Genomic DNA, 16449 nt, shown 5'->3' with positions numbered 1-16449 from the left:
ATATAAACACAGTTGGTTATGTCTAAAGTAAAAGTAAACAGTTGAGAGAAAAACGGATGCGTGTCTGTATCATAGATGCGTGCAGCTCTTAAAGCGACAGAACTAAACATGATGCCGATTGTCGTTAAAAGGACATTAAAAAGTTCACCCAAAAATTTAGTCACTCACATGTTGTCCCAAAACTATATTAATTTTTTTTCTTGTGCTGAACACAAAAGAAGATATTTTGAAGAATGGGGATAACAGTCGCACATTGATAGTGGGACAAAATAAATAAAATACTATGGAAGTAACTGTTCTGTAAAAAAAAAAAAAAAAATTGAGTCAACCTAAGATAATTTGTTACCCTGCTGCATTAAAATTTTAAGTTCAGTCAACTCAAATAAGTTCAGCAAACTTTAAATGTTAAGTTGTACTAATTGACAGCTTAGATATTTGAGTTGACTTCACAAAAAATGTTTTTTTAAAACTTAAAAGCTGGGAAAGTTACCCAGCTGCATTCGATAATAGAGTTGATTCAACTTAAAATTTTAAGCCGTTCCTTAGCACAGCTTAACATTTGAAGTTGACTAAACTTTGAGTTGACAGAACTTAACATTTTAAGGCAGCCAGGTAAATTATTTTAAGTTGACTCAACAAAAAAGTTTTTTTTTTTTTTTTTTTTTTTACAGTGTGGGGACCAGCAACCGTTTGGTTACCCACATTCTTCAAAATAAGTTTAATGTTTTATGTAAAAAAGAAAGAAAGTGAGTGACTAATGACAGAATTGTCATTTTTGGGTGACGTTAGGCTAATAAAACATAACACAAAGACAAATCACTCACTGCTCTTGATTGAAGAACTTTAATACAGTTGCCTTAATAAGAGTCAATGTATAATTTATGTTTCTAGTGTATATAGTGTTTTATTTTTTATATTTGTTAATTCAGTTTCATAAACGCTACTCATAAACACACATACTGTACCTGAAAAATAAAGCACTGTTTGTTTTATTAGTATATTATATTATTATTATATAGTATTTGTAAAATGTAGCCCGTCTTTGTTCTTATTTTTTAATAGCAAAGATAAAATAATGACTAAATAAGATGTGTCTTTGCCCACTTTGGCCTAAACATCTGCCTTTTTATTTTATATTTTGCTACCTTGCAAGGCTTTGGTTTTAAAAATAGGGAAATAGTTTGGAAATTAGTTATATGATATTTTTGCCATATTATCGCCCACCCCTAAAATGAAGCAAGCAACTGTCTTAATGAATGGATCATTGACTCAAACGATTTGTTCAAAACAGATTCATTCAGGAACAAAAAACTGCAGTGTTGCTCTGAGACGCACAAATGTTCTTCTCCTACTTTGTTTGGAACTATTTTCATTGGCAAAACAGAAAAAGTCAACAATATTGTGCCTAAAATGTAACTCACTCAATATTAACTTTCATATATGTGACCCTGGACCACAAAACCAGTCTTAAGTCGCTGGGGTATATTTGTAGCAATAGCCAAAAATACATTGTATGGGTCAAAATTATTGATTTTTCTTTTATGTCAAAAATCATTAGGAAATGAAGTAAAGATCATGTTCCATGAAGATTTTTGTAAAATTCCTACTGTAAATATATCAAAATGTAATTTTTGATTAGTAATATGCATTGTTAAGAACTTAATTTTGACAACTTTAAAGGTGATTTTATCAGTATTTTGATTTATTTGCACCCTCAGATTCCAGATTTTCAAATAGATGTATCTCAGACAAATATTGTCCTATCCTAACAAACCACATATCAATAGAAAGCTTATTTTTTGAGCTTTCATATGATGTATACATCTCAGTTTTGTCAAATTTAACCTCATGACTGGTTTTGTGGTCCAGGGTCACATATATTGAACTGTTGTATAAAATCAATAGAACATTTGCAAATAATGGATCTGTACTGACCTTTTCACTTACACGTGAAGACTGTTTATGTTTTACTATATGCATTTGTTTATTTAACATTTGCATGGGAAATGCATAGACAAAAACTGAAAAAAAATTAATATTTGAAAAATTTTATCAAAAGGTGAAAGATTTGACCATTGTGTCCACATGCAAAATGCAAAAAAGCAAATAAAATAAATAAATAAAAACAGCAATATTACATTACATTACATTACATTATATTATATAGAGAGCATCTGCAAACCTTCATGATCCTTAAGGTCAAAAAGTCTAAACTTTTAGATATTTTTATGACAAAGAATGGTTAGACCTTACTGTTTCTTTTATACTACTGTTGTACAACATTTGCATGTGCTGATATTTGGGAAAACAGCACTCTTGCATATCTATATCATATTTAATAAATATTTTTTTGCATTTATAACTTGCATTATAGGAACACAGAAAGTGCTTATGGACTTTTTTGAGTGACGTACTCGATAATTTCAGCTCGCACATTGTTAAAACAACAGCTAAGACATTGCCATAGACAATAAATATTGCACACCCTACACAGGAGTTCTAGTCATGAAAAGAAAGATGTTATTTTATAAGAAGTGTTTGTGCTGAGGTCTTCTGATTTGCTTCTTCATATTCAGTGGGTGTGGAGTTTCTTTTCCCGTTGTTTCAATGAACAGAAGTTAAGACAGATGTAAGTTAGTTGTGTTTACTAGGTCAAGCAAAACATCAGCATGTGACTCATTTGCACAGTTTGACTGCTCCGCATGACCCTAGCAACCACCGAAACACCTAAGCATCCACATAGCAATGCCATGGCAACCAATGACAATATACTAACATTTCTTTGTCCGTTTTTTTTGTTTCAAACTAAATTAGTCATCTCAATCTAGTCTACTGTCATTGTTTTTTGCATTACACTTTATCACAGTTAAACACAAGTCTTACACTGCAAAAAATGCTTTTCTAGCTTAGATTTTTTGTCTTGTTTCCAGCCAAAATATCTACAGATACTTGAATCAAGAAGGATTTTCTAGACAAGTAAAAATAATTTTCTTGTTTTAAGAAAAAACAGGTCAAAATTAAGTGAGTTTTTGCTTAGAACAAGCAAAATAATCTGCCAGTGGGGTAAGAAAAAAAAAATCTTATTTCAAACAGAAAACAAGATTATTTTTCTTACCCCATTGGCAGATTATTTTGCTTGTTTCAAGCAAAAATGCACTTAATTTTGACTTTTTTGCTGAAAACAAGACAATCATTTTTACTTGTCTAGAAAATCCTTCTTGATTTAAGAATTTGTAGATATTTTGGCTGGAAACAAGACAAAAAAAATCTAAGCTAGAAAAGCATTTTTTGCACTGTACAGTCTGTTAGTTATGCCAAATCTTGTCTGCTATAAGTCGATTTTTAATGAAAAAAAAAACGGAAGTCTTGTTTTTGAGTGGTTTGGCAACACAGTTTCCTCTAAAAACATACCCAGCTAACCACAATGACCGACTCCACCTTGATTAACGCTGCATACTAACACAACACATTTCCCACCACACTCTCGCTTACACGTGAAGACTGTTTCTGTTTTACTATATGCATTTACTTATTGAACATTTACATTGGACATGCATAGAAAACACAGAAATAAAGACACACAACTAGTTTGGTGTTCAGCGATTTAATGAATGTGAAAAATTTGACCATTGTGGCCAAAATGCATAAAAAAGGAAATAAATAAATGGAAACAGGATTATTATATTATATTATATTATATTATATTATATTATATTATATTATTATTTTATGACAAAAATGGTTAGACCTTACTGACTGTTTCTGTTGTACTATATGCATTTATTTCATTTAACATTTACATTGGAAATGCATATAGAAAACTGGAAAAAAAGACAAAAAAAATATTTTTTTTATTAATATTTCAGAAATAAATCAAAAGGTGAAAGATTTGACCATGACCAAAGTGAAAAAAATGCTAAATAATACAAACAGATATATTATATTATATTATATTATATTATATTATATAGAACCTTCATGTCAATAAGGTCAATAAGTAAAAAAAACTTTAGATAATTTTAAGACAAAGCATGGTTAGTTCACAATTTAAAATGTTGTGTCTTCTCAAAAAGTTAATGACTGAAATAATATTTGTGAAAAAAAAAATAGTAAAAAATATTTTAAGAAAAAAGACACAAAATTACTTCGGTGTTCATTAATATTTTAAAAATTAAAATATTTGACCATTGTGTCCAAAATGCAAAAAAGTAAATAAAAATAAATAAATAAAAACAGCGATATTATTTACATTATATAGAGAGCATCTGCAAACCTTCATGACCCTTAAGGTCAATAAGTCTAAACATTTTAGATCATTTTATGACAAAGCATGGTTAGTTCACAATTTAAAATGTTGTGGCTTCTCAAAAAAATTAATGACTAAAATAATATTTGTGGGGAAAAAAAATAGTAAACAGTATTGTACCTTGAGACATTTACATTGGAAATGCATAGAAAAACAGAAAAAAAGACACAACTACTTCGGTGTTCATCAATAATTGAAATATTGAATCAAATGGTGAAAGATTTGACCATGACCAAAATGAAAAAATGCTAATAAAATAAATAAATACAAACCGAAATATTAGATTAATCAAAAGGTGAAAGGTTTGACCATTTTGTCCAAAATGCTAAATTCTATTCTATTCCATTCTATTCTATTATATAGGCATCTGCAAACCTAGGTCAGTAAGTCAAAAAAATTTGCTAATTTTATGAGACAGACTGGTTAGTTCACAATTTAAAATGTTGTGGCTAAAATTAATGACTAAAATAACATTCATGGATTTTTTAAAAATATATTTTACCTTGAGATATTTTGTTAACATTTAAAAAATAATGAATACAATTATTTTTGAGATGTGTGCATCCGCATGGACATTTATTCAAGAAGGTGAGAAAAAACATCACATTTTAAGAGCCAATGAACAGAAACGTTCGGTATAAAACTTTTTCAAAAACATTAAACCAAAATAAATATAAAACATGGAAGGTTGCATTTATAAGAACTTGACGCATTAATTTAAAGTAGATTATAATTAACATTAGCTTTATCATTGACACTTTTATTTGCAATAATTCATTATTGCATGTTATTCAAAATACAAACAACAACAGAAAAATCTTAAATTAAGATATAACTCAGCTTTCCTTTTTTTAAATCCTTTTTAATTGCTTCAAACACTCATCCCTCAGTGGCAGCATCAAGTGCATTGTTGCCTCATCTTGCGTGTGCATTAAAACCGCATTAATGCCTGTTATTTGAGCTCTAATGGAGAACTAAGGCTGAATCCCAGAGGCTTGGTGCATTAACTGCACCGAAGGGACGAGGATGGAACAGAATTATCAGCAGGATGTAATCACCTGAATCACGCTGACTTTGTTTTGATGCAAAACTGGTTTGTTTTTCAGGCCCAGAATAAAGAAACCGGTGTGCTCGCAGCAGCCAAAGTCATCGAAACCAAAAGTGAAGAGGAGCTGGAGGACTATATGGTGGAGATCGACATCTTAGCGTCCTGCAACCATCAGTACATCGTCAAACTGCTCGATGCTTACTTCTACGACAACAAACTCTCGGTAAGATGGTTGAACAGAGCAAATTGAGCTTTCCCGAACACTACAAGGTGTGTTGTGTGTGGAATAGTTTCTGAATTGCTCAGCGGCTTTATATTAATCATCTTTGGTGACGTTATACACACACCTTATCAGATCATCCAGTGTTCACTCAATCAAAGGTCCCTGGCTAAAACTGTAGATATTGATCGTTTTCTATCTAGTGAAAGAAATGCATAAATAAATAAGAAAGACAAAATATTAAACATCATGGACATATGTTTACAGAGTAATCCACTGTTTTCGAGTCAAAATTTGTAGCCAAATTACTGGGGGGTAAAAATGACTTAAAAAACATGGCAGATTCATTATATTAGGTTTACAAAGAGATTAATAGGTCTAATAGTAAATTCTAAAATTATATGTGACCCTGGACCACAAAACCAGTCATAAGGTTAATTTTTACAAAACTGAGATGTATACAGTAGTCAACATTCGAAGTGGATCAAAACCTTTCATCAAATTTGTCCTAAAACCAAAAAGAATACCCGTTCTTATCTTAGGACAACTTTTGATTAACTTTTTTGATCCACTTCGAATGTTGACTACTGTACATCATATGAAAGCTCAATAATTAAGCTTTCTATTGATGTACTGTATGTTTTGTTAGGATAGGACAATATTTGGCTGAGATACTTTTTTTTTTTTTTTTAAATCTGGAATCTGAGGGTGCAAAAAAATCCAAATACTGAGAAAATCACCTTTAAAGTTGTCCAAATTAGGTTCTTAACAATGCATATTACTAATCATAAATTACATTTTGATATATTTATAGTAGGAATTTTACAAAAAATCATAATGGAACATGATTTTTACTTAATTTCCTAATGATTTTTGGCATAAAAGAAAAATCAATAATTTTGACCCATACTATGTATTTTTGGCTATTGCTACAAATATACCCCAGCGACTTAAGACTGGTTTTGTGGTCCAGGGTCACATATTATAATATCTTTAAAACGTCTTAAGGTTACAGCCATGCAAACTTTGGGGAAAAAACTCAAAAAAGTGTTTTTCCTCATTTTTGGACTGTCACCATTGGTGTATAATACATCAAAGATAGCTAAAGTCAACAAATGTTACAAAAAAACTGACCAATATCTGTGTTTAAATAATATAATGTTGCTGCAATCTTTCTAAAGTCCTTCTTTCCTCATGTGAAAATTGTCATTTTAATGCCACTCTACAAAACAGCAGTACTCAGTAAATATACATCCATCATGTTTAATATTTTGGCTTTCATCACTATTTATGTTTGTCATTCTTCTGAAAAAACGTAAACAAAAGAAAAAAAGGGGAGTTTCTGAATTCAGGCAGTGCATTTTAACCATTCGTTGACCTGAAAGACTTTTTGCAGATTTGATTGCTTAATATTCACTTTCCAAACAGGAAAACGTAAACTTCCTTCTGGTATCAAATGTTAAGGGGGAAATTCACTTCCACAACAACAATTTAGAGATATGGGATGTATTCACCCCTGTGTCATCCAAGATGTTCATGTCTTACTTAAGTTGTAAAGAAATAGTTTTTTGTGGAAAACATGTCAGGTTTTTCTCCATAGAGGTCAAAGGTGCCCTGAGTCTGAAATTACAAAAGCAGTTAAAATGCGACTTCAAATGATTATAAATGTGGTTTTAAACACTGTCTTGTTTCCAGTCAAAATATCAAAAAATTCTTAAATCAAGAATGATTTTCTAGATGAGTAAAAATTATTTTCTTGCTTTCAAAAAAAAAAAAAAAATATTAAAGCAAAAAAATTATTTTTCTTACCCTATTGGCAGATTATTTTGCTTTTTTCAAGATAAAACACACTTTATTTTAACTTTTTTTTTTTTCTGAAGAAAAAAAGACATGAACATCTTTGATAACAAGGGGGTGAGCACATTATCTGTACATTTTTGTTGTGGAAGTTAGGACTATGCAATTAATCAAATAGTTTCAAACGATTATGAAAAAGCAATACTCGAGATAAAACGATTATTGCTCCCGATGTATGATTATGCTCCTCTATCAAAGCCCAATTTCACATACAAATTAGTAAAATCATGTAACGTGACATGCATAAAATGGGACGTGCTTGATTTATTAATTGTTATTTGATGTGGTGTTTTTAAAAGCATGAAAGAGAATTTGTGCTGTTCTGTGCAATGCTATGCGTTCAGAGACGGAACAGAACACGGACAAGTAAATTTAACGTTTAGATTAAAATGCATACCTAAACGGCCAAATGCATGCAAATAAATCAAGTCAAAATGCGGCGTTTGGTGATTAATCGTGTAAACCTTCGTCAGTTATGTCTCAAATGAACGCAAACAGTTGAGAATGAAAATCAATGTGTAACAGTATATTGGATCCGTGCAGCTCTTAAAGCGTCCACAAGTAATATTCCTTCTGCCGTCTCTGAGCTTAACGTTCATCAAACAACAAAAGACAAAGACAAAATCACTCACTGCTCTGGACTGAGGGACTTTTGTTGTTTTTATAAGAAACAAAGCATGTTAAATTTCTTACAGCGAAGACTATGCTATGAAATACATGCTATAAAAAACGTTCATTTGTATCTTTTTTTTTTTCTATTGTACTGCTTTCTTTAAATTAAGCAATTATTTCACGTTCCGGACCCACTCATAATCGTGTTAAATTATTGTGATTACAGTATTGACCAAAATAAGCGTGATTATGATTACTAGTGAAAGTGAACTTCTCCTTTAAGGTTTATATTAACCATATTGTACATATAGCGTTTATCATTTGTGACCCTGGACCACAAAACCAGTCTTAAGTCGCTGGGGTATATTTGTAGCAATGGCCAAAAATACAATGTATGGGTCAAAATTATTGATTTTTCTTTTATGTCAAAAATCGTTAGGAAATTAAGTAAAGATCATGTTCCATGAAGATTTTTTTGTAAAATTCCTACTGTAAACCTATCAAAATGCAATTTTTGATTAGTAATATGCATTGCTAAGAACTTAATTTGGACAACTTTAAAGGTGATTTTCTCAGTATTTTGATTTATTGCACCCTTAGATTCCAGATTTTCAAATAGATGTATCTCGGCCAAATATTGTCCTATCCTAACAAACCATACATCAATAGAAAGCTTATTTATTGAGCTTTCATATGATGTATACATCTCAGTTTTGTAAAATTTAACCTTATGACTGGTTTTGTGGTCCAGGGTCACATTTCACTGAAGCCTACACATAAGAGATGCAATGACAAAGTAACATGCATTGTCAGTTTTAACGGGAATTGATGATTAACAGACCGCATTTACTGAAAAATGCTTGGAGTCTTGAAAACTCGAAGGCTGTTGGCTGGCTTATAAAATGCCATTGTCACTCCTCTTAATAACTAAATAGTAACTGCGAACGTGACCATATTTAACAATCTGAATCATAACTGACAGCTGTATTCTAATGCTGTGTGTATTTTTGTTATACGTAAATGATTTGCTAAGCGCAATAGTTCACATTGTTGTTCATCAGGGTGGGACGAGCAGCTAAACACCTGTATAGAAGTTGATAGTGAATGTGTATATTTGTAGTGGACTATTATAACTCCGCAGACGACATGCTGTCAAGGTAACAGCCTGTAAAAGCTAGTTTTCATGAGGAGCCGGGTAAAGCATTGCTGGAATTCCTCAGTGTGAAGGTAAATTTGCTCAGTTGTAAGATGATCTCTGAGTGTTTGGATAAGACTTTCATTTCAACAAGCCCTAAATACTAAACATTGGTGCGCAGTGCTGTAGGTGATTACATGTAATCTGAATTACGTAATCAGATTACAAAAATTAAGTAATTGTAATTAAAGTACATTACATCTTAAAATACTTGTAATCAGATTACATTTGGTTTTGGTTGATTGCTCACAAAGGCAAAAGGATTTCCTTTCTTAAGGAGCTTATCGTTTATATACATTCAGAAAGTCTTCTAGTTTTGCGGACATTCACACCAAGACTAGATATAATTACACAGAAAAATATAAGACGACCCACAGTATTTGACCACTGCGTTTACAAAAATCATTGTTTTCTCAGCATTTTATCTGATGAACAGATTTTTTTGTGTGTGTTTGGAAGGCAAATGTCTTTCAAATCCATTAAAATGCACAAATTTACATTATTTCTCATTTACATAACCTTTATTCACCTAATGTACTTACTTGAAGTAAGTTACCCCTGAGTTTTTAGGGTAACTAATAACTAATTGAACACATTTGCATGTTAATGGTCACATGACATTCAGGTAAACAAATAACATGTTTCATCTTTTTATTTAAGTGCTTTATTTTAGTTGTTGTTTTAAAATGATTTATTTTAATGTTACATTTTTACTATTTAATTAATTATTTGTGACCCTGGACCACAAAACCAGTCATAAGGTTAAATTTGTCAAAACTGAGATTTATACATCATATGAAAGCTCAATAAATAAGCTCTCTATTTCTTTCATTCTATCTGTATGGTTTGTTAGGATAGGACAATATTTGGCCGAGATACATCTATTTGAAATCGGAAATCTGAGGATGCAAAAAAATCAAAAAGACTGAGAAAATCACCTTTAAAGTTGTCCAAATTAGGTTCTTAACAATGCATATTACAAATCAAAAATTACATTTTGATATATTTATAGTAGGAATTTTACAAAAAATCTTCATGGAACATGAACTTTACTTAATTTCTTAATGATTTTTGGCATAAAAGAAAAATCCAAAATTTTGACCCATGCAATGTATTTTTGGTTATTGCTACAAATATACCCCAGCGACTTAAGACTGGTTTTGTGGTCCAGGGTCACATTTTTCATTAAACTCACAAACCCTCTGCAGTTCTCTTGTTTGGGAAACCTTGATGTAATTTAATGTTTAAAGTTTTTAATAACAACTAATAAAATATATTTTCTTTCTCATTTTTTTTTTACATAAAGACTTTTTTATAAGAAACTACAACAAAACATACAATTTATAACAAGACATCCAAATACAATACAAAAATACAATTTGACACAAATTTACAGATAAAAGAACGAAATGTCAAAATTCCAAACGACAGCGTATATAATTTCACTTTCCAATCAACTTTAATGCTTTAGCAAATACAATTCTTTACAAGTTTTGCTTTCAGTGAATTGGAGAGGAATCATATATATATATAAAAATCAACCATAAAAACCTTTAAACAAGGTTTAGAGTTATCTCTTCTACTTTTATGAGGATGAAATGTTCCAAATAAAACCATCAGATTCAACAAAAAGTTAACAGATATACTTTTTAATTCAAAATAAATAAATTAAAACATCCTTTAAGGTCAAAGCACAACCAGTTTTTCTCTTGGACGTATAAATATACATCTCCCAATTTTTTTTTTCGAATGATAGCATTCCTAAAAAAAAAATGTACCAATTTTTCTGGTTGATCTAAACAAAATAAGCAGTTTTCATTAATATCCATAAATTTTGACAGCCTATAATTACTTTCATGAATATTATGAAGGATTTATTACGCAGAAGTTTATTAGGTATATAAAATCCAAATGGGAGCAACCAAGCTTTTTTTCCACATAATATCTGTGAAGCAAACATTCCAAAAAAAAAATCCCACTAGACTTTAGGGCTCTATTTTTTTTTTTTTTTTTATAAAATAACAGTCTAATACATTTATTTGTACACTTTTTACTATTAATGTCTAATCCATTTAAATAAAGGTTCAGGTACAGGTTCTCATCAACATAAGTAGGCCTATGGGAATGGCTTTCATTACAGAACAATCAGGGTTTCCGCGGGGTCTTAAAAAGTCTTAAAAAGTCTAAAATTTAAAAATCAAAATTTTAGGCCTTAAAAAGTCTTAAATTCGCTGTTCTAGGTCTTAAATAATTTTACACAGGTCTTATTTTTCCGATGTCCATGTAACGCTACCTCTAATGCTCATTTAAATTCTCTTTTTGTTGTTTCCAGGGTGTTGTAGTTCTTTATTTCACTATTCCAAATATAATTTGCTGAATTTAAACTACAAATGAGACCAGCATGCAATAGCCAATCAGCTTTCTGTTATTGGCGCGAGTCTCTCTCGGATTGTACCGCAGAAGTCAAATGGATTTAACTTTTTAGCTATGAGGAAGTGCAAGTTTAGCGAAACTGGGCTTGGAAAAACTGAATATAGGGCTTGGCTAAGGCCAGTTGCTAAGAACTGTAGATGTTTTTTTCCCTCTGTGGAAGTTTCTGCGTCTTCAGACAGAATCGCAGTATTTATATAACATTTATAATATATATATTTATAAATCAATAAATGTATTTAAAACATTAATCTCACTTTTAATTTTGCAGTGTAAATTATGTAATCTCACTGCTAACAGACATTTAGAATTTATTGATAAATTCATAAAATAAATTTCAAAGGTACGCATACATTTCAAAAGTAAAAAAAAAAAAATCGCTTCAGAATTTTTTTTTTTAAATCAGATATTTCTAGTGGTACTTTTATGGGGATATTTTGTGTGGAATAGTATCTGCTGATATGGAAAGTTCACTGTATATCGTAGTAATAAATTTAATTTATGACAGCCATGAAATTTTGTTTACTTTTTACATTAAACACATTAAATATCACATATGCATGTAATATAATATCTATTTCCATTACAGGTTAAGGTCTTAAATTTCATATAAGGTGGTATTAAAAAGGTCTTAAAAAGTCTTAAATTTCACTTGTTCATATCTGCAGAAACCCTGACAATACTCTTTATATTTAATAGGAAATGACAATTTGTTCATTAAATTTTCGTAAGAAAGCAAATGGGCGGAGTGGTCTAAAATATCAAATAAGAAACTTTGTAAATATAGAGATTTCCTGTTAACTGTAATATAAGCATTATTCCACAAGATCACTTTATGTGGGGAAAAAAATAGTGTACATAACATGACTTCCAAGCCTTAAGAGCTTGTTGACAGAAATGAGATAATGCCACAGGTAATTTATTACACATAATAACGAGAAACGCAACCGTCCAACCTTTTTGAAAATACTATATGGTATAAAGAACCATATTGAGTTTGATTACTGTAGAAAGTTTCTGAGCCATTTTACTTTAAAAGTGTAATTTAAATTAAAAAATCCAGAAGTTCAAGTCCACCTTAATTTCTGAAGGACTTATGTTCGCTTATGCCGCTTCACAGTTTGTAAAATCCGTGTTTATTTGTGAAGATTATCATGATGGATAACTGGTAAGAATCATAAAACTTTGGTGGTTTATTTTCTAAGCCAAAAGCCAATGGAAAAAGAAGAAAGCAGGGTGACGTGAACTTCAACTCTGTTGATTTATACATTGCTTTTAAGCTGCAGATGTTTGTTAGATTAGTAATAGAGCTGTAATACAAAAGTTTATAATTAGCCCTGACGTATGCTTAATTGACATTTTCTCGTACTAAAGCAAGAGGTGTGTTTTGTGATCGTCAGTAGACGCCCGGCATAGCTGTCTGAGCAATCCTTCGCTGGCATAGACCAACATATTTGGGTGTGGACGAGGCGTCTGGTCGTAAAATCTCTCGATGAAAGCATTCAGATGGGAATGTTTGTGGGGTTTCGTGAAAGGAAATGGCTGCACACTTGTTGTCAAACATAACAAGCACTTGTTCTTTCTAACTTGAGTGTGTCAAGTCGACTTGCAGATGCTTAACTGAAAGCACCAGACTGTCCTCAGGCCTCGAGCATTTTGTCGTTTACATTTAGGTGTAAGCAATGTGCGACAGATGGCTAAAGGACTTTATTCAGGTGTCCGGTGAAGAGAGAGAAAACCATGATCATGGTTTTTCCTTAATGCTTTAGAATGAAAGTATGTTGACATGGAACGGAAACAGTACAGCTGACTTTCTATTGTTTTATTACTAGGTGAATTAGTGTAGTAGTAAATAAATATGTGACCCTGGACCACAAAACCAGTCATAAGTGTAAATTCATAAGCTGAGTAAATAAGCTTTCCATTGATATATTGTTTGTTAAAATTAGGACAATGTTTGTCTGAGATGCAACTATTTGAAAACCTGGAATCTGAGGGTGCAAAAAAATCTAAATGTTGAGAAAATCGCCTTTAAAGTTGTCCAAATGAAGTTCTTAGCAATGCATGTTACTAATCAAAAATCAAGTTTTTATATATTCATGGTAGAAAATGTACAAAATATCTTCATGGAACATGATCTTTACTTAATATGCTAATGATTTTTGGCATAAAGGAAAAATCGATCATTTTGACCCATGCAATGTATTTTTGGCTATTGCTACAAATATACCTGTGCTGCTTAAGACTGGTTTTGTGGTCCAGGGTCACATATAGTTGTGTCAGGTTGCCACAGTGGCATACTTATATGTGAGAAGAATGGGGTTTTCTGAAGTGGTCACATTTTCAGTGAAATGCCACAAAACAAATTCCCACTGGGAACTTACTTCTGGGAATGTATTACACAGTAGACTTCAAAACAATGATATTATGTACTATTTAACCTTTTCAAATGTGTAAATTAAGTCTTATCTATATCACATTGTTTTTCTCTGATGTGACGGGTGTTTCGGCATCCCTCCACCACCCCATCTCCACATCTGTTTCTATTTATTTCTATTTTATTGTAGTCTTAGAAGTAATACACACAAGTTCTTGCGCTCGAGTCTTCCATCATGCCATATTCCATACTTCATTTTACTGAACTATTATATATGTGTAATATTTGTGGTTTTAAACTTGTTAACCTTTTGGTAAAATGTTATTTAATTACACATACGTAGTCATTTTTCTTAATCATAAATGCAAAATCGAAAAGAAAAAAATAAAGGCCCACAGAATGACTTTTCAACCATTTGATTTTATTTTTTTTTAATTTTTAATGTTTAACATTTATAGTGTTGGCTATTATTTTCAATTATAAATGTTATAGTTTTTTTTCGTAAAGTATCAATCAAATATTTTAAAACTCCTCTTAATCTAAAGTGTATAATAATTTAGCAGCATTAGTTTCAACATTTTGTCATTGAATTGCAGAAACTTTTATTTTTACTAATTTTACTTGCTGGCAACCTGCAGATTTATGCAGTTATGCAAATTCAAATGAAAAATAAAAAAGAAGTAAAAGACAATGAAAATAAATAAACATTATCATTGTATTTTTAAAAGTACTGTAAAATAATTGTATTTTTATGCCATGCATCCTTTTTAATTTTACAATATAATTGCATTTATGCACTTTAATTATTTTCTTGTTTATTATTTTATTATAAAACACAAAGTAAACAAAAGTCCAGTAATACTATTATTAATTTAATTTAATTTGTTTCATAAATTGGAAAGAAAAATGCTCAAAATTAAATATTTTTAAACCCCTCTTAATCTGAGGTGTATAATAATTTAGCAGCATTAGTTTCAACAATTTGCCATTGAATTGCAGAAACATTTACTAATTTTACTTGCTGGCAACCTGCCAAAATAAAATCTAGATTTATGCAGTTATGCAAATTCAAATGAAAAAAAAAAATTAAATTAAAATAAATAAATATTAGCATTGTATTTTTAAAAGTACTGTAAAATAATTGTATTTTTATGCAATGCATTCTTTTTAATTTTACTATATAATTAAGCATTTTGCACTTTAATTATTTTCTTGTTTATTATTTTATTATAAAACACAAAACAAACAAAAGTCCAATAATACTATTATTAATTTTATTTTATTTTTTTCGTAAATTGGAAAGAATAATGATCAAAATTAAATATTTTTAAACTCCTCTTCATCCGAGGTGTATAATAATTTAGCAGCATTAGTAAAAATAAAATGAAAATAAATAAATATTAGCACTGTATTTTTAAAAGTTCTGTAAAATAATTTTATTTTTATGCAATGCATCCTTTTAAATTTAACTATATAATTTTTAAGCATTTTTGCACTTTAATTATTTTCTTGTTTATTATTTTTTTATAAAACACAAAACAAATAAAAGTCCAATAATACTATTATTAATTTTATTTTATTTTTTTCGTAAATTGGAAAGAATAATGATCAAAATTAAATATTTTTAAACTCCTCTTCATCTGAGGTGTATAATAATTTAGCAGCATTAGTAAAAATAAAATGAAAATAAATAAATATTAGCACTGTATTTTTAAAAGTTCTGTAAAATAATTTTATTTTTATGCAATGCATCCTTTTAAATTTAACTATATAATTTTTAAGCATTTTTGCACTTTAATTATTTTCTTGTTTATTATTTTATTATAAAACAGAAAGTAAACAAAAGTCAATAATACTATTAATAACTTAGTTCGATTTTTTTTTTTATAGCTTAATGTGGCTCATTACATGCAATGTGAGCACCAAACCGCATCCACAGGTAATCTCATGAGAGCCAGACTGAAAAGCTTACGTGCATCTCTGTCTATTATTCTCCTGATTTGTTGTCGATTGAAGTCTGTAGTGGTCAGCAGCCAAGTAAACATGTGACAGATGTGTGAAGATCTCTCACCTCATGCGTCAGGGCTCAAACGTGCCATATCAGCGCGTGTCCTGGGATTTTCTGAACTCTTGTAAACTGTCGTTTCTAAGAGCCAATTAAGCAGCCGGATGAAGGATGTGAGCTCAAGACTGCTGTCTCTCCTCCGTCTGTGCACTCAACGCCAACATAATCTTCTCTTATCCTCTTTTATCGCCATCACACACTCTCTCTGCTTCTGATACTTCAATTGGATTGTTTTTTTTTACTATGTGAAGACATTACGTACTGTGAAGAGCATTAAATGGCTATAATCTGAACTTTAGTCAATGCTTCTCAAGGTTGGACAACAGGGAAACGTGATAG

General features: G+C 30.4%; 1 protein-coding gene across 1 annotated transcript in view; it reads left to right on the top strand.

Moving 5' to 3' along the window:
* stk32a (serine/threonine kinase 32A) overlaps nucleotides 1-16449 on the top strand; it is a 121109-nt gene that overhangs the window by 10853 nt on the left and 93807 nt on the right. The window contains exon 2 of the mRNA XM_073823958.1: nucleotides 5413-5577. Coding sequence (XP_073680059.1) covers nucleotides 5413-5577 — 165 coding nt within the window. The remainder of the gene's footprint in view (nucleotides 1-5412; nucleotides 5578-16449) is intronic.

This window comes from Garra rufa, chromosome 19 (assembly GCF_049309525.1).
Source record: "Garra rufa chromosome 19, GarRuf1.0, whole genome shotgun sequence".
Lineage (NCBI taxonomy): Eukaryota > Metazoa > Chordata > Actinopteri > Cypriniformes > Cyprinidae > Garra > Garra rufa.
Note: the sequence above shows the minus strand (reverse complement) of the source record. Positions and strands in the feature narration are given on the sequence as shown.